The following is a 25,791-nucleotide window of genomic DNA, read 5'->3' as shown; positions in this document are numbered from 1 at the left end:
CCTCACTAATGACGGCCTTTTTGCATTACTGTACTGCAGGAGTGGTGATTCTATTGGAAGTCAATAATCCTGCTGCTCCGAGTAAATTCATACAGCTGAAGAGTGAGAGACAAGAGCCAATGACCCAATTTAACTTGAACAAGGAAAAAGACGAGGTTTGAAATGGTTCTGAGCTTCGGCTTCATCCGGCTGCAAAGCTGCTGACCAGGTGACGCAAAGTCATTTGCCTGTCTCCACATGCCCTGCTGAGGACACAGCACAACCTGAGATTAAATCAGGGAGATGCTGTAATTAACTAACTCCCCAAGAAACACAGAGGCCAAACAAAAACGCAGACAATTGCAGCACTGTACTCTTCAAAGTCTTCTGTCTGCAGACTCGTGGCATCAGGGAGACAATAATTATTGTAATGCTTGACTCACTGTGACCTCTGAAGAAAAGAGGATTCAAAAAGTGAAATTACAGCCAAGAATGGGAGGGGGAGAGTACACACCGCAGACTGCTGTGTAAATACACTTTCAACTTATTGGAAGATTTCCCAAAGAACTGGGCGCGTAAACTCCCAAACTGGGACCAATTACAGGCCCCAGTTTACTCGTAATTAAGTAGCATGAATGTTAAAATAGATGCAGAGAAGAAAACTTTCCACCTCAGTCTTGAACCAACGAACTGAACGGAGCGTTTGAACACACAGGCGAACCAAAACGTGGATTTTTCTCACCGCTGCTGCGTCGCCACAGAAAAGTGACAGATGGTGTCGACGTGGAACAACAGTTGGCTGAATGTGCATGTCATGCTTGAGGATCCTTGTGACCCCCATAAGACGAGACTCTAAAAAGGTCTGAACATATGGTCTGTGAAGCCATTAACATCCTTCCCCTGCACCTCCACCCTTTATCAGAGTGGAAACACACCGGCTGAGTTAGATACACACTGGAACGAAGGCCTTTCCTCGTTTGGTTTCCAGAAAGACGTTGATGTGAGGAATGACACCTGTCCACCGCGATGACCTGCAGTCGGAGCTGCTCGCTGCCGACAGAGAGATCGACACTGAGGAACACAATGGCATCAACAAGACCTGACAACTGGAGAACGTCCTTCATCTGACACACAGCTGGTTGATGCAGCGACATGGTTGTGTCACCTTTTCTTTCCTGGACAGTTGAAGTATGTCGTACTTGTTTTGCTGAGCGGAGCCATAACTTCACTTCACCCACTTCGGCCTTGTATGGATGGGTCACCAGAACAAAGAATTTATATCTCAAACCGAAACTCTGGACTTCCCACTAAAGTCTGAAGGAAAAGGATGTTGGGCTTATTAAATCAGTGTTCGTTGACCGCTAGCTTGTAGCAGAACATTGAAGCATTGATTTTGGTCCTTTGGAGATTCTACATTTTCTAAAGTTACTCAGCCTAGCTATGGCGTTTTTTGATTTTTGCTGTCCCAGTGAGTTTGGTGGGACAGTGTTATATAAAAACCAATAATACTAAAATCTCAGTGGCTCCGTCATCGGGAATCTAATCTGGATGTTTCCATCACTGTAACAGGAAGTTGGCCTGCCTTGTGTTGCCAGTTGGGAAGCTGTGCATAAAATTAGAGATCAAACCTGCAGAATGAGAAACCAACGGAAATAAAACCTGTTAATCTTCAGTCAGATCAGTAATAGTCCTTCCGCATTCATTAACCGTCTGCTAGATCATCTCCTGCTGCAGTTCTGGAAGTAATGAGATTGTTAATTTCTTAATCGGAGATTGCCCCGGCCAACGCGGCCCCAGAGTGGCACTTCAGACCTGCATGGACGGAACAATCACCATCAGCTTCAAAATACCAATCTGATCTGAAATCTGACGAAGACCAGATCTGATTTCTGTTTTCATCTGTAGCTGAAACTTTAAATCTTTTTGACAGAATTCATATTTTAGGCAGAAGAAGTGTAAATTTATTCAACCATTATGTCATTGGACGGCTTTCGACCAGTTTCAGCCTTTCTTCTTTTTCCTGCTTTCTCTCACACGGACAGTATTTTAATCATTTCCATGTTTCTCCTGTTGCCAGTATGAACTAATGATTTAAACAAATCTCATTAAAACAACACGTTAACCACGTACCCACTTTTTCTACTTTTAGAACAATATTGTCTGAAATCAAACATGCAACAGTTCAGCTTTTCCCCTGAAATGATCTCAGAGAAAACATTGGATAGCAATCTTCTATTGTTTTAAAGTGCGACAGGCAGTTCAGCAGAAAAACGGTGTACCTTCGTCAGTCTGTCAGTCTTTGGCTGCTGACCGGAGTTATTATTTCTGTGCTGGTGCACCATCCGTTTCTCTCTGTCTGTCGGAGAATGATCTGCTCCATGCTGGTTCAAATGTCTTCTGAATGAACTAGCGTTCTATTAGCAATCAAGCTAACAAGATGACTAACTGGCAGTTAACAAGCTCATTAACTCTGCGAATCTTCTGTTCCTCAATAAAACCTGTAATTTAATTAGATTCTGTGCAGTCCAAGAAAGAGCCGTGCAGAAAAAAAGACTTTGGATCTCCTGTTGGAGTTCCACAGGGCTCAGATTAACATTGGCATTCTTTTTTTTTTTTTTTTTTTTTTTTTTTTATTGTTGGCCTCGGCGGTGCAAATTCATCTCCTAGAAAGATTACCTGTTCGTTCCCACATTTGAAATGTCCTTTTGTCACTTTCAGGCTCTTCTGCCTTCTGGATTCTGGTTTGTCCTGCTGTGGTCCAACAGGCCTTCGGTGTGATGGCTGTGGTGCTTGGAAGTGCATGTGCAGACTTATTTAATCCAGCTATGAATTTGCTTTTTTTTTTTTGCTCAAATGGGCAGATTGGGAAGAAACACCTCAGTTTGTTGGCAGATCAACAACCTACTTGACCAACCAAAGTGGCGACAACAACACGGGGGCAGCTCGACTGTTTTGTCCTGCCATCAGTTTGTTGTCATAATTCACACATGAGTGAATTTAATTGACTTTCCAAGCCAAACACCAACTTCTCTTCCTTGTGTGCTCTGTTGCCAAACTCCACGAGGCCTCCTGCTACACTTAAAACAGAAACAAAGAGCGGGGAGGAGAGCATCTTCTCTGACAGCTGTCCCGTCAGATGGCGCTTTTTGCTCCGTTTCATTTCCCCCTCAATGCCTCATTGAAACTAAACTGACATGTCATTGAATTCCAACTGACAGTATGCCCACAATAATATTTGGGGCTTTTGATGTTCTTGGAGGGAAAGACAGACTCTGCATTCACATCAATGTATGCTGATGCATTTAGAAAAACAAGTGCTTCATTTCATTTGGACAGTTCACTTGTTTTCTTTACCATCACGATGACACGAAGGAAAACATGGAACGGTGGCTGAAAATATTCTTCTCCATTATCTGTTTTCTGTTGCTTCACCTTTTCACTTGTTGACTGGATAGAATTTCTTGCCACCTCTTCCTTTTGAGCTGGACCCAACGTGGACACGATGCCATCGTCTTCTTGACAAAAAACAACAGCAAAATGATTAAACAAACTCCACAAGTTTTATTTTACTAATTAGTGAATTGGCTAATGCACAAATCTCACCGTCAAATTTGACACTCAACAGAAATGTCTCTCCTTCAACCTGCTTGAAATGAAAGTGCTCAGTGTTGTTGTTGTTGTTGTTGACACGTCTCAACACAATGCAGCATGTTTGGGTTGATAAAATGAATGAGTTTTTTTTACTGGCTGGTTCATTTCAGGTAGAAAATCTGGGTGGGAAAACTTCCATGTGGTTAAAAGTAGAGTGACACTCTGAACTTGTTTGTTTATGTGCCTTATTTATTGGATTAATCGTTACTGACTCGACCAAAGTGTCATTAGAATGATTCTGCTCTGCTCACCAAAAATGAGGCAAGATAAACATCTCTTGAACAGATGACAACCCACTTAAACACATCAAGATGGCATCTGTCTGTCAGAGAGCCTGCAAACGGCCCAGTCTGCATATGGGACATAACAGCACTGCAGGCAAGCTGGCTCTTTCTATTTCTTGCGATCAGCGTCCTTTGAACAGTCGGCGCCATATGGGACTGATGGATCCATGAACATCTTGTTTCAGCAGACAGTCTCAAGTTAACTAAGCAGCAGAAGGGAGGAAGGACGGAGACGGGACGCTGCTGCTTGACTCATAAATAACTGCTCAGAAAAGAGCAGGATCCAAATCCTCATCAGGAGACCCAGAAAAACAGCTTCCACAGGACTGACGGATTGTCAGTCAGTGTCAGCTGCTGAGGTTCCCTTTATGACGATGGTTTTTATAGTCATTTAACTGTCTCAGCTGATACGAACCGGCTCAAGGAAATGATGCAAACACACAATAAGACCATGTGAACGCAACATGAAGCCCAGCTGAATTCATTCATATCATTAACTTCATAAATGATACCAGCAAAACTCCAGGAGAACAAAAACAAAAGCATAAAGAATACTGATAATTCATTTGAGGTAATTGTGTGTTGTCTTCAGCATTATTTAATGTTATTTCTGATGCACAGTGCCTCCCTCCATTTATGGCTTATTGTTGGAATGGAAATGAATGTAAAAGAAAGTGTCTGCATGTTTCTGGTGTTGTGTGTTCAGTTTTGTGCATCTGTTCACGGGTCAAACTTCACAACTATATTAATTATATTAAGTTTGTTCTCGCTTTAAATTCTCAAAGTCACAGTTTTAATGACAAGGCCATCACCGCTCGTTGCCTAATGAGTGTAACACTCTGATCTCGTATTTCACAAAGTGAAGGGGGACGTGTCCACGTGCTCAAGGACACATGGACATGAAGCATGGCGCTGGATGGACACATTAGGCTGTTACAGATCTGGTGACCTCTCAGTTACTGGACAGATTCACCATCTGCTGGGCCGCCCTGCCCGTTTAATTAAATGTATCTCATCCCATTTACATCACTGTCCATTACAATACATTACTGGCATCATAAATTGTTATCATTTCAGTTGTTATTATGGGATGGGACTGCTACAGCCACCAGCCACCAAGTGCGACAAGAGGAGATGTTGGATAAGAGATGAAGCACGCATTTCAATGACAAGATTGTATATTTATATATACAACAAACACCTGAAATGGATCGCCCTCCTCCCATCCAGCAGCTCCTCATCGTGACTTAATTAATTTACATTGAGACAAGTGGCTGGGTTTAAATGTGTAATGTGTTGTCATTATGTTTACAGATAACAGCGAACAACGCAGATATGAGCTGGCTTCATTTAGTGCTCCCACAGGCAGTCGGGCCCAGTTTGAGATAAAGCTGCTTCTGAGCAGAGATGTCATGATGAGGCTCCACTCTTTTAAAGCTAACTCATAATCGCAATCAAATTAGATCAACCTTTTCCCGCCCACTAATTTACCCCGAGGACACTCAAATATAAATATTTGTTAAAAACACACGCAGCTGAAACCTTAACGATGTCTCATTAAGCCTCTTCACGTCATTGAAACACCATTAAACCGTCAGATTACCTGATTCCTCTGAACACCATTACAACAGTTTATATAAAGTAGGTTTAATTGCTGCTGATAACTGGGACTGTTGCTGTTAACTGCTTGGGCGACCGTTAACTAGACATGACCACGGCCCACGCTGGAAGCTGGACGTGTTGTCTGAGCTCAGCTGTAACACAATTTCTATGATGCAACACGCACGAAGCACAAACGCGCAGCTTCACACATTCCTCGTCCAATCAGAGATGAGATTTTCATCGGACTGGAGAGCTGCTAATGGACCGACCGCCTGCAATAAAGAACACAACAAATTTTGTGTGTGTGCGCACGAGACCACTCGTTGTCATGTCACCTTCCTTCCTAGTAAAAAAGTTGTGTTATTGTTGTGTTTATATGAAGCACATCACACCATTTAGTTTCTCTTTTAGCACCTCTAAACGCCAAGATGTTTTCAACTCAACCTGTTTCTACTTTTGAACTTTTTCATTTGGACATTTTTCACTTTATTATTTGATGGCACAGTGAAGACAGACAGAGTTTATGCACCGACAGCATTCAGCGGTCGGGTCGCCCCCACATTTCAACAGGAATACAGAAAACTGTCTCTCAGTGGCATGGACCACTTTTTCATTTATCACAAGATCAGACAGCAACGGTGAGAACGAGGCCACACGCTGCTGCTTTAGGCCAAAACACAACTCAAGTGCAGTTGGGTGAGAGATGGTTTTCTGACTTTGATATTAAATAAGAAAAAGGTTTAAAAAAAGAGCGCTCCTCCAGTCAGAGGCCAAAATGGCTGATGCTTGAGCATCACCTGATGTCTACCTAACATCCTCACACACAGACGATGAATGTCTTCAACACTTACAGTTTTACTTGAATCCATCACAGTCAGCAGAGAGCTCATGATGGAGTTATGGGGAAGTCTTTTCTTGGAGTATCAGCATTAATGTGTCACTCTGAAGGTTTTAGCCTGCAGTGAAATAATCCTAAAACGCTCAGAGAAGAATTCAGGTGTGTAACTCTTCAAGCCCCAGCGTGGTCGTTAACGGTGATTCCTCTCAGCTGCCTCCGGTCAACACTCCTGATTAAAGTGTGTCCCAGGAATCACTACCTGCTTCTGTCCCACGCAAATCAGACAACACAACGTGAGAAGAAACCAGTCAGACTGTGACTGACCAGCTTCTTTGGAGGAAAAAGAATTATCTCATGATTCTGATGGGAAAAAAAGTATCTTGCCAATAATTGCTCATCCTGGCACAAACAAGATAGCTGCTGAAAAATGCAAATTCTCCACATTGTGCATTCCATTACAGAAGAAGTGACAGCTCTTTAATATTATGATAACGGTGGGGAGAAAAAGGGCTTTTCACCCAAACCCAGCAGCACCAGCAGTTGCAGAGAAAACAATTTGCATGCTGAATTTCCCTGTGAAATGCCCACAGTGTTTTTAATCACTCGACATTAACAAATCTTTTAATTGCCATTTGTCAACAACTGTGTTGAGAATAATTTCCGCATCTTAATGCCGGGGATTTAAGGATGGGTTGGACTTGACTGTAATTTCTATTAGTGCTCCTTTGATTCCTTGTGACATGCTGAAGAGACACCCTCTCCGTGCAGCGCCAACAGAAAGGAGGAGAATGTTTTCAGACAACCTTGTTTTCTGTATCAGCTGGATATAAAATATGATGTGCAGACAAACAGAAAAATCACACAAATAATTGTAATCTTTTGTTTTTTGAATAGAAAGCCATGTTGTACTGGATAGGGGGAAGAATGAATGGAACAACCGCAGCATGACGTGCACGTGTTGTCGTCATCATCATCCAACTCAGACAAAGATCTGAAGACAAATTCACAAGGAAGGAAGAAAATCTTTGGAATTGTTTGTGAATAATCGTGCCATCAGTAATGACAGCATTGAATGGTGGGGGGGGCAAGTCAACCGTCCCCACCCCCCCAGTGGAGAGCAGCAGCTCCAGGCCACCGCAGGGCTGAAGGGCAGCAGCTCTTCTGCTGCCTCGACTGTCACAGCAAACTGAAGAGAACAACAGTATTGATTCAGACATGCAGATATGTGTGCGTGCTGCGACTGGTAATGTCTGTGCTGCAACACTCAACTGAATTTAAACCTCTGTGTGTAAAACAGTGAAACTGGCAGCACCAATCAGAGCCCTCGTGGCGTCGCCATCAGTTTGTTAGCTTCTGTTTTGTCGGCCATTTTGGATTCTGAAGCAATACTTGGAGGTCCCGTAACCCCTCCCCACCTTCCTGCTCTGTTTCCCTCTAAAATGGAGCATCATTCCAAAAATGAGCATCATGTTGTATTTCAGACTGAGACCGTAAATTCATCAGGAAAACCTTTACTGTGGAGGAGGGACATTTTCCCATAGCCTTCAACACAGTCTGACTTGCAGCTGCCCCCCCGATGTTCATCTAACAGGTTTATTTTCCAGCTTGTAGATGGAACTGACAGTGAAACAAACAAACCAGATTTGCAGATGAAACAAGTAAAAGTTGTTTTCAGCTTTTCGTTCCTTTTCCACAAATAGATGTAAAAAGGTGACTGCATGAATAAATAATGGAACGCTCCTTCACCCGTGAGAGGGACATCTCCTACAATACAGTTGTACTCAAGCATTCACAAGGCTGGGAAAAGAAAGCAATTTAGCTGGAGGCTGAGATAAGACGGGCCGACTGCAGCCTGGAATACACCGTTAATCATCACATAGAATTCACAATCGCCTCCTCTGGCTGACACTGACACGGCTCCTTCACTGCCGGAGTCAAAGGCAGAGCGCCGACGAGACTTAAAAAGGATTCTTGGATTCGAGCAGCTTCAGGAGGCCACCAAAAAGTGAAGATTAACATGAAGTAATGGTTCTTTTTTTTCCAAAGTGAGACACTCTAGAGACATTTTGCTGGTCTGAAAATGGAGAATAAAATGAACTGTACCTGAAATTTGTTCACTCTGTTCATGAAATACTGGCAGTGTTTGACTCCAACTCAGGACATGTTTTAAACTATCTGCATTTCATCAGATTTTCATTAATTATGGATGCATCTCAATTTAAATGGCACAGATTCCTTCATATTTTACTAATTAAGGTAATTATCAGCTCTGACTCTAACGAGCCTTCATGGTGAACGGCTTCTTTAATAATGAAGCAGAAACACTCACACGGAGGATCGGACACTTCATCCTCGGGCTAATGTGTGTGACCGGTTAGCACAGGAGCTAACTGCTGAATGTGTGTGTGTTTGGTAAAAATAAAAAAAGGCCACACCCAGAAATATGTAAATAAATGTTCTTTATACGCTTCTGCGGCCGTCATTGTTGAACGTGATCTTAGGAACATCTGGATTTTTCTTCTTAAGTTGAACTCGGGACGAACTGATTCCATTTTGAAGGTCAAGGCCACTGAACATTTTAGCAGAATCTACATGATGATTTGAAAAAGGACAAAATATTTGTGATCAAAACGTCAGTGTGACATCATAATGTTCAGCGGCACTCTTCTGTCTTTTATTCATGGCTCTAATTTAGGAAGAAGCAGTTGAGACTGCATTTTGTGTAACATACATATCACACCAGCAGACGCAATGAAGTATCCAAAATGGCTCTTTTTGTCTTTAACACAAGCTGACAGAGCCTCAGCAGCTATTTTCACTTCTCCTAATGCGCGTCTTGATGGTAATTTTGAAAACTATTGCTCCATTGAGAAGATTAAGGGTTATGTTTGGGTGTGTGTTTGCATGATTCAGCCTAAAATGCCAAGAAACACATTGCGTATCGCTGTAACTGCACATTGACGCCCCCCCCCATTATGCTCAGCGTCTCTTTGTAAGCAGCTTGAACTTGTTTCGTTCCACCTGTCGTCTCTTAATAGCACTGAAACTTACCTTCTAAGGTTCTTTAGTCTCATCAGTCACGATTTTATTCCCTTTACAAATATGACAGAAACGCTTCCAACCAGCTTAGAGGGAAAATGCGAAAGTCAATTTCTTTGTGCTTATTGTTTCAGAACAAACCCACTTCGGTCTCCGAGCAGCTTCGGATCCAAATTCTGAGTGAAGAAAAGAACAGCATGCTCGAGCCCAAACGCCCCCTCCCCTCCCACCCGGAAAATGACAGGCACATTTCAATCCTGTGAGTGCGAGGATCTTGGCCACGGACTGGCAGGAGATCCTGGCACCCGATCAGGACCTGCCTTTCGGATATTTTCACAGAGAGAGGGAGCTGCTTCTTCCCACCAAGGCCCACGTCACATCTGCTGAGGACCGAGCCGATCTGACGAGGCGCCAAAACAGGCCTGTCAGAAAACGTTCCGAAGTCAGCCACCGTGCCGACGTCCGCTGGAAGAACTGCTGCTAATCATCATCTTCACGTGCAGTGAGGCATTCCAGTCTATTGATAGATCGATGGATCTGCCCAGCATGTTGCTGATAAACCCTGATAGACACTGAAATGAGTTTAAAAACACACAATCACAGATCAGACGTCTCACAGAGAGGCTGCAACACTTTGAACCAAAAACCGGCATAACCACCGTCTGAAGCTACAGAGATACATTTCAGTGAATTCAGAGAAGACGGAGGATTCCTCAGTGGACCTCAGATTGATTCATGTCAGTCGACATGATTTGATTTTCCTGTATCCAAACTCGGCCGACTGCTTCGGGAGTCTTTTTCTCTCTGAAAAATATTTACGTACAAACTCTCACACAAGAACAGACTTTTAAGAGATGAAACTTCTCTGCTTTGTTAACTAACATTCATGTAATCTGATCTTCTGATATCCTCAAGCATTCCCTGAGTAACTTCCCACAGGGAGAGAAGAAAGGGACTGAAGGTGAAGGAGGACGAGAATGGAGGAGTGAGAACTGGGAAGGAGGGAACAAGGAGGCCAGTGGAAGATTAGAGGAAGATTTGGCTCTTTGATTTCAAAAAGCTCCAAACTAAATATTTCTGTCAAATGTCAAACTGCAGTCGTTTTGTCTGCAGAAGAGTCATTGATGCGTCACTTTTTGAGAGATGCAATCACAGTAAAGCGAGCAGCTGAGCAAAGTGGCTTTCTTCAACGAATTTCAGCATCAGAGGGAGCCAGCTGATCTGAAGATATATATTTATGCTTTTAAGGTGAGTGGGCAAAGCATTTGGAGTAATTTGGGCGAGGGTTAGCGCTCTGTGGCGAATTGTGATTCATCTTTCTGAAATGATGAACATTTCTGATGCAGTTATCCGCCACAGAGCGAGGACGCCCCCCCACACTCGGCCTGGACACCTGGCAGGAAGACCAACTTTCTCCATGCAGACTCAGAAACGGAGTCCGCTGCTACTTAAACTTCACCATTTAGAGATTTTACACTTTTATGTAACAGGAAGCTGAACATCCTTTTCTCCGGTGGGGGTGGATGTGCTAAAGGTCTCACTCCTCCGAAGACAAACTGTTTGCTAATTGTTTAGGAGAAACTTTCCATTGAGGCCGAGCAGACTCCCGGATTATTGCATAAAAAGAAACTGAATAGTGCAGCTGTAACTCTCGACTTACAAAGGAATTATTCTCACTCGGTTCTCCTCCGCTGCAGTCTTGTTATTGATTGTGCTTCTCATGCAAACTGCCCCGCTGTTGCCCTTTGGTTTCAAATCCACTCACACATTCACTCTCGTACTTTGTAATGCTTTTGTTCTTTTCTATCTTCTGTTTGTATCTATATTTATGTGCTTTGTTCTGCAGGAGACACTGGTGGTGGAACTGCATGTAACAAACACTTTATCACTAAAATTTGACTTGTGTTGTGTTGTAGAAGCAAGAGTTCAGGTTTTAGGGTACAGACTGCACAAAGCAAAAACAAGCCTCCTCCCTGTGAGGTAAATACTCTGCTCTGCTGCAAAATGTCTGCCGTCTCCCACGCAGCTGTGACAGTAAAATAATAGACCTCTGCAGGTGGAGCTTCAGAATGGTTTCTTTGCTTTATTTCACTTGGTGGCAGCAGGAGACGAGCGGCTCCAGACACAATGTAAACAGCATTCATTTATTTGTCCAGTTTGCTGCTCGGGGAAGGTTTGTGATGCGAAGCTACAAGTTAGGCCGTAAACCAAAATCTGGCTGTGTCACTGATGTTCCATCACTGGTACGACCCCTCGAGCAAGGCACCGAAGGCTGCAGCTGGTTAAAGCACTTTAAAGGAAGATTGTTGTGCAACGGGACACTGTGCAAGTCCAGGCGGTGTTTAAAACCACATGGAGTGACAGCAAGGACGGCCAATCACACGTTAGCAAGAAACGGCAGAGCCAATCGATGAACTTTTGGGCGGTCTAAAGGAAACAGGCTTCAGCTTGAGCGGCCATTTACCGCTTAGTCCTAACGCTTGACCCGTCTCCATTTAATTTAGCGTAACATTGTTTTTGGGCGGTAAAAAGTGTAGGGGACATGTCCCCTCTGTCCCCCCTCCTATAAAATGTCTGAGTTGGAGTTTCTGGGAATCAAACCAGCTCACTCAGAAATCTGGAGCCGGCCCCTCCCTGACTCCAACAATCTCTCATTGGTTAGAATTTGGGGACATCATGCTGTTTATTTTTAATCACACCATGTTTTTATTGCTCAGTAGCTCGATAGCTATGCAGGAAAAGCATTTTCCCAAATATAACCACCTCCAACTGGTTAGCATGCTAACATAAGTTGTGACGGAGCTGCAGCTTTTTGCAGACGTACCTCAGATGTTGTAGTGTAGAGCAGCAGCACAGGCTCAGTGTGTTTTGGATTCATTGTGTATTTTCCTTGTGATAAAGTCATCTCCAGTCATTCTCTCTTCACTAATGGCTCCTTCTCCGTGTCCATGATCAAAAGCAGAGTATCCTCTGCAGAGAGCCATCTGAATATTATATATAACACATTCAGTCCATTAGGCACAGTATTCTGAGTATTTTCAATGAGGACCTAAAAGGATTGTGTTTGGAGCTCCGGCTTTGGTTTTATGATGTTCATTATTGACTTTTTTTCTAATGATCTTGAGGCATCATACTGTATGTGTTCAGCGGCAGCCAGTCGCTGCTCAGTCTATTAGACATTGAAGCCGCTCAGTTTGGCAAAGGGAATCCATCTTATGACTCTCTGCTGCTATAGTAACCGTGATCAAGTTGCTAAGCTGTTCTGTAAAACTTCGAAGTGGGGAGTTATGATTTTCCCACCCCAACTGGCTGACTGCCTGCTATATATTTCATTGGCTTGTTTGTGACACTTGAAACGGGTTGATGGCGACATTACTGTCCACCTTGATGCAGCGTTGCATACAAACAGTGACAACAGGGTCACTTTCTGGAGGCGAACGGCTCGACGCCGCAGCTCGGAGGAGATCTGAAAGTGCCATTTCCTGTGAAAGTGAGAGCGGCTTGTGCTCCCCAGAGCCTCCACAGTGGAGCCTTTCTTCCTCTTATCATACATCCCCATCCTCAGACATCCGACACAGTCGCAGCTCAATACAGAGGAGCATTTTTATTTCCCCCAGCAGCCGACTAGCAAAAGGAAAAGCATCTGTATGTATGTGTGTGAGAGAGAGACAGAGAGGGAGAGAGAGATGAAGGACGGAGGGGGGGGTGATAACAAGGTTAATGGTGGGGACTGCTAACAGCTTTAGTTTCCTATTTTTGGAGCAGAGGTGGGAGAGCCAGGACTGTGTCAATGTAAACAACAAAATGAGGCAGTACATGGAGGTGCAGCGGGGAGTGTCGAGGAACACTCCGGGTAAAACTGGTTGCTCCCCCTGGTGCCTGAGCACATCATGGATAATGCGACTGCTGTGAGGAGCTGTCAGGGAATGTGTGTTTAAATTTAGCTCCGCTTCAGCGTATGCACACAGTTCGTTGAAATAAAGCTACTGGAAGAGAAACAAAGATGCAGCCGATGCTGTCAGTCTCTGTCGGCTCGGGGGAGGGAAAGATACCACCATGTTCCTTCCTGCGAACACATGAAAGCAGCAGCACAGCCATTAGATTCCCCCCTACATCACTGCAGGACAGGAAGAGAAGGGGGGGGCAATCCATTCTAATCAGAGAGGAGTCTTCAGTCCTGTTCAGAAACACCCAGAACCTTCGTCTGTATCTGCCTTCTGCTGTTGGTGGGTGTTGGGTGGGGGTTCCTAATGAACCACTAATGGGCAAAGCCAACTTCCTGTCTGAGGTGAGACGAGACTAAGACAGAGCGGCTCCAGTACACGTGAAGAATCGAGGAGGCGGGACATGAGTCAGCACTCCCACATCAAAGGGCCCAGAAGTACGACTTGTTGTGTGTAGGAAGTGACAGCCGAGCTCCAGAACAACAACTGTACATCTTCAAGATGTTCATACATAAATAAAACACTGAGATGTTTTCACTGAATGAGGTGGGGGGGCAAACTGTATTAACGTGCACATTAAAGATCGAGGTCGTATGAATCCTCCTAAAGTCCAAATTCACAAAAGCTGTTGAGGTTTGGAGTCATCAGGGAGCTTCAGCTCTGCTTGAACCTTCTGAGGTCATGAGAGTCTCCCCATCGGACACTCCTATTGGCTTTGGTGTGTGATGTCACAGCCAATCAGAGGCCTAGCTGTCAGAGTCTGTGTCTGTGTTTTTAGGTTGTTCTTGTTTTCTTCTCTCACATTTAAGGTTTTATTGAACAAATTTTGCTGACTAATTCAGTCTTTGAAGCTGCATTCGAGCTTTAGAACATTTTCTTCATGCTGCCTCGCTCGGTGACTTATTCCGTCGCTGTGTTATTCAATAGCGGGTTTCAGTTACATCATCCTGTAAAAATAAAAACATGTCACATCTGTGTTAACAGTCGATGTGAACTTTTATCTCAGAACCAGTTTCAACCTGACCAATCATGCTTTTAGCTTTAGTGGGCCCGCTGGGAAATAACCTGCTAACTCTGCACCCAGCAAGCCCGACATGTTCTCCTCGGGGAACAGCTGAACCTGAAGTCACAGCATCACAGTCTGGTTGTATGAAAAAGTAGAAGCAGCGATGGAGTCTCTCCCGCTCTCCTCCGTCTTGGCCGAGATCAAAGCTTGTCGTCAGGCTTTGTTATGGAGCTGCTGCAATATGATGTGAAGTGCCCATAACGGCAGCCATTTGTTTTCATTACTTCTCCCAGCTTCATCCAGCACCAGGCCACCTTCTCATCACAGCACAGACTGCCAAGGAGAGCAGGAACGGTAATGTATCAGGCTGGACCCCCCCAACATCATCAAAATGAAAAGACCTTCACTGGTAACCTGGTGCAACGATGTAATCTCGTGTTGCTGGTTGGCTTTCCCTCCAAATGCAGCATGTATTTTCACCAAGAAGCCACCCAAGTGGAAAATTAGCAAAAGGAATGTAAAGTTCCATCCGCCATTTCATTTGAATCAAAACGAAGTCGGTCTCATGAAGTAGATGAGGTGGCGTAAATAAGCTACATTTTCCATCATGAGATTAAAGTTTTAATCTCCTGATTGGGCCGTGTTGTCTCTTCGGAGGATGTCTGGATGCTTCATGATTTATTCACAAAGGCTGTTTCACTGCATGTCGTCATGTTTTTCTTTTTTGTTCAGTCTCTGGTGTGACCTGATCCACTTTTACCATCTTGGATAAAGTCCTTTGGTTCCGTCCTGCAGGTGGAACCAGTTAGTGCAGTTGGCTCTGAGTGTTGTTTGTTGTCACCTGTGACTTTTCACTGCAGAGCCGTCCATCTTCCACCCGACACGTGCACACACCTGCATGTACACAACACAGCGGATTTATTCACACAACATAAGCAAAAGGCCAGAGAGCAATTAGCACGAACAGCGGGACAAAACCAGACGCGCTCCAGCTGGAGTTGGCCTGACGGTGATCAGGAGAGGGAGTCATCATCCTCTGATGTGACACCAGGTTGGATTATCTCTGCTCATACTGTAACTGTAAAATGGCCTCAGCAGATTACATCAAGGAGAGCGAAGCCCGGCTCTGATTCTCTGATTTGGTTGGACAGAGTTTTTGATCAGAGGCCAAAAGGCAGAATCCATAAAAAGACCCGTCTGAGAGGTAACAGAGATCACGGCGCCACACTTGGCTTCAAAACACTGTTGCTGAAGACAAAAACTATTTTCTCAATTTTCACTACACACAGATCTCCCAAGGACAACAAAGCTGAACATGCCTATGTCGAGATCAATCACAGTTTCCATCAATAGGCGTCCATCCCGTCAAAGTGTCCTTGAGCAAGATATGTCTCCATCATTGTGTGCAGTTTCTTAGTAACTAAAGGACAAATCTGTGCCACGATCAGCAGCTGCAGGGGTTTCAGCTCCCTGAACAAACAGCCCCAAACAACCAGAGCTGGTGATTGTATACATGTGGCTGAGCAGAAACACAGCCAGGATGTCCTTCCATTCCACGGCTTTCACTTCTTCACCAGAGTGTTTGTCTCCAGCTGGCCGACGGTAACAATCCTGGACACATCCAGACGAAAAGGTGAATGAATTTTAAATCAAGTTTCAGCTTTACCTTTGCTCCCATGGTTCCTTGCTGTTCTTCCTTCAGTTTTGGATTTTCCGCCCTACTCTGTCTGTTGTTCCTGAAACATTTTCCAGATCTATTTTCCCATCAGAGTGTTTGCTTTCGGGTTTATGTGTGAAATTGTTGCAGTTTGTTGTTATCAATATATTTGGTTTGCCTGATGTGGACGGTCATGGTGTTATTCTGGAGTAAACGGAAGTAAAGCGTAAATGTCGATTAGTGGCTAACGTGTTAAATCTAACTCGTGCTAAAATGGTAATCATTCGTTTGTCTGCGATCACAGCTCACCTGTCTGGTTCGGTGTCGACCAGAAGCTGTGATAAATCCTGTTGCCCCTCCGAAGGCGCTAATAATTCAAGAAGATGTGGCCAAATGTCACAGGACACATTTCTCGTCCGCTGCGAAGACAGAGCCGCTCAGACGATGATGAATGCTTCTGACTTTCATTGTTTCTCACAGAATCTGCGTTAACTCTTGAAGCGTGATTGGCTCGTCTTGTGACACGATTGTCATTTTTCAAAGGATGTTGATGCCGGCTGCAGGATGACACCTGTAACTCTGGTGGTTATTTTTGTAGCGCTGATGCAGATGGGAGAGTTTTACCAGGTCAGAAATGTTCAGACCAGTAGGAACCAGGACTGAAAATGAAAATTAACAGTCAGCTGGCTTGAGCAGACTTCTTCTTTAATTCCATTTAAAATAAAACCATAATTTATGATTCAATATGAAGTTGTGACTCTGCAGTGACGGGATGAGATGGTTTCTGTCTCAGGATGTTGTGTCTCTGTCCATAAGAGTGTTTCCTGAACAGTGAACCTTCTGACGGAGCCAAATCCACATTAACTGCTCTCCAAGTGTCTCAGTGGCCTCTCTGCACTTCCTCTCTTGCGTGATTCAGACATAAATGCTTTTTCTTTGAAGGTTTCCAGACAAAATCAATACGTAGAGACAATGTTGGCAAAAACAGAATCCAGATTTTCATCACTTTGGCCTTTTCTTATCCCTCCAGTCAAAGCCATCAAAGCTGGAGTCCCTGCACAACAACCAGACAGACACACACAGTCATCGCTGTGTATCTGAAGGGTAGATGCCTTATCTCCTCTGGCCTTGTGGTGAAGGTGTGAGCCGTCACATGTTAAACCATCCAGAAATGAAGAATCATCTGGCATCAACTGTATAAGTTACAGCTGACACAAAAACTTCTCAAAACATCTTCCAACAATTCCAGCATCAGCAGCAAAAATCTGACATCTATCCAATATCAGATTGGGGGGCGTGTTCTCCGAGCCCCCACCGCCACCAACCAGGTGGAACAACCCCTCCTGAGAAAACAGACCCCCACCAACACAGATCTCGTCCATTCCTTTAACAGCAGAGTCACCACGTACAGTCGTTCATTAGACTTCTGCTTTTTGTTGGCTCTTTCTTTTTCTCTTGTATGAACTTGATCCTGTTGTGTGCTTCGGTTTTTCTTGTGTTTCCTCACTTTCAGAGGATTTAAAAATAAAATCCAAAGAGTCTTCACCGCAGTGAACGTGACATTTCATCTTCAGGCTCCATGATGTTTAAATTAGATATTTATTTCTTTACTCCATCAAATGCTCAGCTTCGTCTTCCAAGACAGCTCTGTCTGAATGAGCCGACTGAGAAACCACAAAATGATGGAAAGTGTGTTGGATTATTATTCATCTCTCCGGCACTCTGAAGTGTACTTCAGGGTTCGGCGGCTCCTCCTCGCCCTCACGTTACCTCGCAGACACAAAAAGGGAGATTTTCCTTCTCAGATATTCAGAGTCAGCACACTGCGGAGGGGAACTGGAGGGCAGCAGCAGCAGTGTCGGGGTAAATTGAGATGATGTGTGCAGAGTGTTGTTGACAGCAGCGTAAACAGCGACCAGGTGGAAGAGTGACTCTTTGACTGACTGCTTCTCATAAACAGATGGAGTGAAGATTAGACAGGAAGCTGGACAAACAACCCGTCCCTTCTTAGAATACTGAGGCTGAAGTAGGTTCTACCTGCTGCAGTTCTACCTGCTGTAGTTCTACCTGCTGCAGTTCTACCTGCTGCAGTTCTACCTGCTGTAGTTTTACCTGCTGTAGTTCTACCTGCTGCAGTTCTACCTGCTGCAGTTCTACCTGCTGTAGGTTCTACCTGCTGCAGTTCTACCTGCTGTAGTTTTACCTGCTGTAGGTTCTACCTGCTGCAGTTCTATCTGCTGTAGTTCTACCTGCTGTAGGTTCTACCTGCTGCAGTTCTATCTGCTGTAGGTTCTACCTGCTGCAGTTCTACCTGCTGTAGGTTCGACCTGCTGCAGTTCTATCTGCTGTAGGTTCTACCTGCTGCAGTTCTACCTGCTGTAGTTCTACCTGCTGTAGTTCTACCTGCTGTAGTTCTATCTGCTGTAGGTTCTACCTGCTGCAGTTCTATCGGCTGTAGGTTCTACCTGCTGTAGTTCTATCTGCTGTAGGTTCTACCTGCTGCAGTTCTATCTGCTGTAGTTCTACCTGCTGCAGTTCTACCTGCTGCAGTTCTACTTGCTGTAGTTCTACCTGCTGCAGTTCTACCTGCTGTAGTTCTACCTGCTGTAGTTCTATCTGCTGTAGGTTCTACCTGCTGCAGTTCTATCGGCTGTAGGTTCTACCTGCTGTAGTTCTATCTGCTGTAGGTTCTACCTGCTGCAGTTCTATCTGCTGTAGTTCTACCTGCTGCAGTTCTACCTGCTGCAGTTCTACCTGCTGCAGTTCTACCTGCTGTAGTTCTACCTGCTGCAGTTCTACCTGCTGTAGTTCTACCTGCTGCAGTTTTACCTGCTGTAGTTCTACCTGCTGTAGTTTTACCTGCTGTAGGTTCTACCTGCTGCAGTTCTATCTGCTGTAGTTCTACCTGCTGTAGTTCTACCTGCTGCAGTTCTACCTGCTGTAGGTTCTACCTGCTGCAGTTCTATCTGCTGTCGGCTTGGTCTGATTTCAAGCACCAACCCGCCATGATGTCATCAGTCGGTTTGGTGCGTTCCTTTTCTGGGCCACTTTGTGTTTGAAAAGCATCCACGTTTTTCTGCAGTGGGAATAAAATCTGTTTTACTGAATTCAGTGAGTAAAAAGGTTAAAATCAAAATGTTTGTAATGTGGAACATGAATTAGGATCTTCATACATCGATCATCACCTGAAAACGTGGATGGACGGATCGTCCTTTCTGCTGGTCTGTCCGTTCCGAACCATCCACAGTCACCTATTTCACTGCTTCACGCTGAGCCTTGAGTCTCAGCAGCTGTTGTCCTTCAAGTGTAAAGGAGTAGCTTTTAAACATCCAGGCGGCCTCACGGATAAAAGTGCATTTGCTCCTCTGTCCTGCAGTGTGTGTGCACACGGTGGAATATCGTTCATCAACACAGATTGCTGGCGTTCTCATGCAGCAGAATTATACGGGGATTAAATGTGACAAGTGTACTTTGGGTGAAAATGGTCCAACAGCGCGACTGTCAGATGTTTGTATGGAAAAGTATTCATCAACAATTTCCTCCCGAGCATTCCCGTGGTTTGCATCCTGATCATGTTTTAATTCCTGGCTTGTTTCTCTCATGTCAAAACATTGCGTGGCTGGAAATATGAGCCAAAAGGAGGCCTTCAGCTCATCACCATCATCCTTCAAGCTTTTGTGCTTCTCTGAGTGCCTCCAATGTTTGTCAGTTAGAGCAGAGACAGCTGGAGCTGTACTCCTATTCATGAGTCGTTCCTCCCGTGTCTCAACAACAAAGCAGAGCATAAAAAAAGGAAAATAAACCACAGGAGCTGCCAAAGCGTAGAGTGAAAGGTGCTGAGAAGAATCTTGGCAAGCTCATGAATTTGTTTATTCTTCTTCTGTTGATTATGGCACGACCAAAAAAAAAAAAGTTGCATATACCATTTTTGCTTATGTGTGCTTTTGTTTTTTGTCTCTTCCTCCGTCGGCCTCCCACTCTGACTGTGCTGTGGTCCATTAGGCTGTCTGTCCACAGACAGAAGTGACTTTGACATTTGCTGAAACGCCCAGTGGAATGTTCAGGCTTGAAAGGATATCCAACGCTTTGACCCAAAACCACTCCTTTCTTTTCCTTCTCCCTCTCCTTCCATCAAAAACTCCTTTGTGACATTGTGTGCTGGCATGTTGGCTCTCAGACCAAAACCTGAATATGTTTAAACTTCCACCAATGAAAGACGCCACTCCAACTCCTACTGACACACACAGGGGCACATTAATGTGCACAAACATCACCACAAGATGCGAAACACCCAGACACAAAGAAAACACAAAAATGAAAAAGTCCTGCTCTTTCAATGAGCCTTAAATATTTGATGAGCAAACCAAAGACTAGATGGATGCTGTGAGATTCTTTGTCTTAAATAAAAATTCACCACCAGAGCATTCCCCTCAGCCAAAATATGTAGAAAATGACAAATGAAAAGGACACAGAACAGGGAAACTACCGGCAGAGTTAAAACACTGTAAAGTGGCTAATAAGGAGCAGTTTCTGTCCTTGAATCTCATTCTGGAATCAGTTGTTGTCAGAACTTTTCCCCCAGTAGTTCTGGTATTTTAACAGAATGAAAGCGAAACACTGAGCAGCCGGCTGCCGATGTTCATTTCCCGCTCGTTCGTTTCACCTGCTGACCAGTAGAGTGGGCGGGGCCAAAGTGTCCTCCTCCGGTGGAAACTGCAGAGTCAAACTGGCATCGTGTCAACTCCACAAACAGCCCGGACGTCCAGGGTGACCGTCAGCACAAAGACAGAGCCGGACAAATGTAAGAATGAGCAGAAGTCCCCCGAGACCATTCTTTACCTTCTATGAGACAAGCTGCCCCCCATCCATTATAAATGGAGGCCTCATCCCTCTCTCTGGGCAGCCACCGTGAAATATTCACCTGTTCTGCTCCTTCAGGAAAGTGGGGGATTAATGGAAACACAGCAGCTGAGGGAGCTCCTGAAAAAAGGCTGAAATAACGCTGACGCCACCTGAACGCATCAGCAGCTCTGTTTAGGACGAAGTTCCACCAAACAGCACGAACGCGGTCTGTCACTCTGTAAAAACCTGCTGCATCGCTGACTGACTGAGAGCCAAATACGTGAAACATACGTAAAGTTCCAATCTCAAAATCTTCATGTCAAGTTATTCATGGCCAGTAATTTTTATGTTTGCTGGAAATGTTTTTCACGATAAATACAGATGCTTTTTGCTGCTACCGAGCTCAATGAAATGAACAATCAGAAGTTTCAGCCTCTTCAGAGAATTCTTACTCATAATTTTATTTGATGCTCATTTGAAATTTAATATTTAATGATCAACACAAATGAATCATACTTTTGTTTAATATTATTTCAAAAATGTATTTGAGCAACAAAATCAATAATTTGAATAATGAAAGTCTCATTTGATCATTTTCTTTCTTTCTTGGTTGTGTGTGTCTGTGGGGGGGGGCGTTCGTGCTGCTTCACCTGAACAGCCTCCGATCCTTCACGTTTATAAAGATCTTCTCCGTTTTAATTAGCACCTTAACTGACGCCGCTGTGGCCCAAACATCTGCTGCTCAGCAGGGAGGAGGTGACGCCCCCCCCACCTTCCTTCTGTTCGACGCTCCACTGATTAAAGTGTATTCGCCTGAATTACAGTGCCGATAAAATGACATTTCTGTTGTCTCTGGATTTTCTCCAAGTGTCATATGAAGGTGTTTGTCATCAGCGGAGAAAAAATCTGCTGTGGGGGGAAAGTGAACACCGAAGTCTGAGTTTGAGTAATGGATGGATGGATGAATGGGGGGGGGCAGTTTCCCACAGGGGACCAAATGTTTCCCAGACCCTTTGCCCCACGTACACTGTCAGCTCCATAACCTCTATTTATACACCTCACCACTGGAAACTGTCAGCACTCAGCTGATATATTGATTCAACAGGTCATTTTTTATGTTTGCTTCCATCTGCTGATTCACAGCCCCCCCCCACTGCTGAAACAGCACCAAGGAATTTCATGACCATGGAAATCCCTCCACATCTGCCCCATGTCTCTTTACATACAGAACCTGACAGAACCCAGGCGGGGCCGAGGGGGGTCAATGAAGGTGTGGATGTTGAGTGTGTCACACACTAGAACAATGGATGGTGGACAAAGCTAAGACGATGAAAGCCTCTTACAGCGGGGGGGCACAGTGTACCCAGGGTGTACCCACATTGGTGCTCATAAAACGAGGCCAAGAAGAAGTGAAACATAAAAGCAGCCTTCACCCCCCCGACCCCCCGTCTCTGGATGTTCGTGGACTTCAGCTGAACACGAACCTCGAGAGAGGCCGTAAACCGGAGAGGAGAAACAGCCATTTATCAAACGGAGCTTTACGAAGCCGCTGAGGAAAACGCCGGGTAACCAGCGGCCAGCGGGTCATTCAGAGGAACACATCAGCCTGAAATCCAGCCACTTAGGTAACCAGAGAACCCCCCCGCTCATTCTGCTCCCCCCACAAACACCCTTTTCTGCCCATCAGAACCATTGGAGACATTTTGTTGAAGCATGAAGATCCGGAGAAAGACTCCTGATGAATTAATAAAAGTGATCATCTCTCAGCTGTGGAGTCCATCTGATCTGCATGCTGTGAGCAAAACAGCCTCCTACATTTTAGCCCAGTCGTTGTGGGGGTTGGAAAGTGGGTAGTTTGAATTCCTTTGAGCCGTCTGCTCTCCCCGCAGGTTTGTTTTGGTTTGATGGTTTGATGAAATGGTTGCCTGGTTCACAGTTCAGTGCGAATGGAAGCTCAGAACACGTTCACATCATCCTTTGTCTGTTAGGACTGTGTGTTCAAAACAACACACAAGCCTTTTAGGGCAAATCAAAGCCAAGGTAAACAAAATATTAATCAATTTAAAAATCCAAAAGTATAAAGCGAGATGCCAAAATAAATCTCTTCCATGGCTCCAATCTGGTCCGTAGCAGGATGGTCTATCGGCCAGAATCTGCCCAGACCGGACTGAAGACTGAGGCCTGTGTTGTGTTTCTTATATTCTGATGCATAAACATGTGATCAGTCAATAATAGTACAGACTGGACTGCATTTCAGAGGAAAGTTGATTCAGACAAACGAGTTCCAAATGTGACGCAGTGGATATTAAGTGTGCGGAAGCTGAGCCTCAGAGCAGTGGCGTGATCTGGATGGAGATGATAGTTTAACAATCAAGGGAGGCACTTAGAAAGATTTGTAAAAAAAAAAAAAAAAAAAAAAGCTGCATGTTTGAAAATTAATTCTGTATTTGGAGGCAAATGCCAATAAAATGAGCCCCTGAAGGCCCGTTAGAGTTGTGTTGTGCTGAGAACGTTCGGTTGCTGCACCATTTAAGATGCCATCTTAATTGTTACTGCGTCTCTGAGCGGCTCTTATCCGAAGGAACTGTTGCGTGTTGATGGTTGCTGGTGACATGAGGGGATTCAGGTTTTGAGGGTGTGCACTCGCTCCAAAGGTAACAGATTACCAGAGCGGCTGCATCGCTCTTATCTGCTTTTATTCGGCATAATTAGAGATGGAGGAGATTGGCTGTGAATGATCTTCTGAGAGTTTGTTCAGATGCATAATTGTGTTTACTGGCTGAGGGAAAGCAAGTCTTTCATCGAATATAGATAAGAGGGTGATTTGTGGTCCGCTTGGTGGCCTCTTCTGTGTATTCTCAGGTCTGATCTGTTTGTTGCTTCATCCCCCCCCGCCGCTCTCTTCTCCCCCTGATCAATGCAGATGCTGGCCTAAGCATCATAGTTAAGATGAAGAAAGGTTGGTGATAAGGTGATAATGGCTTCCTCGTGATGCCAGGTGGGTCTCTCGGTCTGGGTGACCTCCTTTCTGATGCACGATGAGCACGTTCTGTATGTATATCTGCCTACGGATGGCAGCCCGATCAGTGATTAGCCTCTCACTAATACTGAATTATCCAGCTCAAATTATCCTATTAATCCTTATCCAAATTAACACAGCCCTGTATCCAGATGATAACTGAGTGCTCTTGTTTTCTAATGAAAAGATGAGTAAAAACAATAATCAGCGCTAACGTTCGCTGTGTTCGCAGCATTCATATCACCTTTATACGGCGTGAATATAGATTTATTTGCAGCTGCGCATTCATCTCAGTGATATAATGAAACCCTGTCAAAGTCTGAGACTAAATGAGAGTTTAGGAGAATAAAGATGAAATTAAATGTGTCAGCGGGGTAATTACAGTTGCAGCTGAGCCCGACATTACCTCATAAATGAATTCTGACAAGTTCAGGCATAAACAGAATTTTAAGTCATAACCCTTCCAGACATTACAACACGGAGCTGGTCCAATCCTAGTGAAGAAAGAAGAGCTCATTGTTTTAGCTCACCTGGGCTGTGGTCATTAGTGCCTCAGGGCCTGCGCTGAGGCATCGTTTCTTCTTCCTCTTATTCCTCTTCTGTAAAGATTTTAAGTGGAACCTTGTTGAAGGGCTTTGAATTGACCCACACAGACCAAACCCCATCATCTGGGCCATGTTTGGGATTGGTGTGCTATGTTTTTTCATATTTCTGATATCTTTTATGCTTTTTGATCAGCGATTGTTCAAGTCTCATGGTCTCACCTTATTTCTGATGAAAATTTAAATTTCCCATATGTGCGTATTTCATATAATGTTGGTGGCTTCAATTGGGGGTTCAAACCGGTTCAAACCGTATCAGACTGGTAAAAACTGGTTCAAACCATTTCAAACTCATTTTGGTCTGAAACGGTCTGATGCAGGACTCGGACCTGGATCTGGATCTAGAGCCAATTTGAACTGCTTGATCCGGACCTGTTGCAAAAAGACAATAAATCGTGTTTACAGGTCGCCTTTTTTATAATTTTAGTGACAGACAAACTGACCAATTAGTGAATGAAGCAATTTGTCTCTTTACATTTGAGGATCTATTGTGTTGTTTAATTGTGTTACTTCCTCCCACCTGAGCTCAGCTGGTCCTGTTGTGCGTCTAATATATTATATCTGACTTAATTCATTGGCTAACATTTATAATTTATTACGAACTGATTGTGACTTTGTGAATACAGTTCAGCTTTTTGCATTTTTTATGAGTACATTCCTCAGCGCAGAAACATCAATCTGAGAACACGAAAGCAGTCACACTGAGCTGCAGACACACTGCAGATCAGAAGGTGTGAATAATATTAATTATTGCCACAGTAACATCATTATTTATGCGACAAAGCCTCCTCTGATAAATTCAGTGTTGTGATTTTGGTCCTTGCTTGATCTGTGACAGTTGAAAGCAGAGAAGGGATGAAAATCTGAATTGACATATAAAAGTGGGAAAAACAAGTCTCTTTGGAAAAGCAGAACGTGGAGGAAACTCTGCAGACGGCGGCGGCTTTGATCATCCCGCCTGACAGCTGAGGTTTCCAGTCTGATGCCGGTAAATTGGCACAGTTGACCGATTACAGCGAGGTGCCGCCTGCACAAGATCACCGTCTCCTGATTGGTTTCTGGAGTTTTTGTTTCTTCACTGTTTTCTCATGTCCATCTGATATTTATTTTATTCTAATGTGATCCATATAAAACTCCGTCTCAGTAGTATTGACCTTTTCAGGAATCCAAATTTTATTGTTGGCTTCATAGTTGTGATTGAAGCTTTGTGAGCTTGTCTTGTTAGCTTCCAAACATTGTTTGAGCTCAAGGCAAAAGCTGATTGGACGGTTTGAAATAGAAGTTTCTTATTCATTTCTCCGTTCATGATCTCATCAGATCTTCTTTGG

General features: G+C 44.2%; 1 protein-coding gene across 1 annotated transcript in view; it reads left to right on the top strand.

Moving 5' to 3' along the window:
- LOC115042019 (keratin-associated protein 4-6-like) overlaps positions 1-25,791 on the top strand; it is a 53,764-nt gene that overhangs the window by 14,072 nt on the left and 13,901 nt on the right. Inside the window, 5 exon segments of the mRNA XM_029500014.1 lie at positions 17,729-17,863; positions 18,012-18,162; positions 18,213-18,254; positions 18,352-18,609; positions 18,688-18,849. Coding sequence (XP_029355874.1) covers positions 17,729-17,863; positions 18,012-18,162; positions 18,213-18,254; positions 18,352-18,609; positions 18,688-18,849 — 748 coding nt within the window.

Source organism: Echeneis naucrates, chromosome 4 (assembly GCF_900963305.1).
Source record: "Echeneis naucrates chromosome 4, fEcheNa1.1, whole genome shotgun sequence".
NCBI lineage: Eukaryota > Metazoa > Chordata > Actinopteri > Carangiformes > Echeneidae > Echeneis > Echeneis naucrates.
This window is presented reverse-complemented; position numbering and strand designations above follow the sequence as displayed.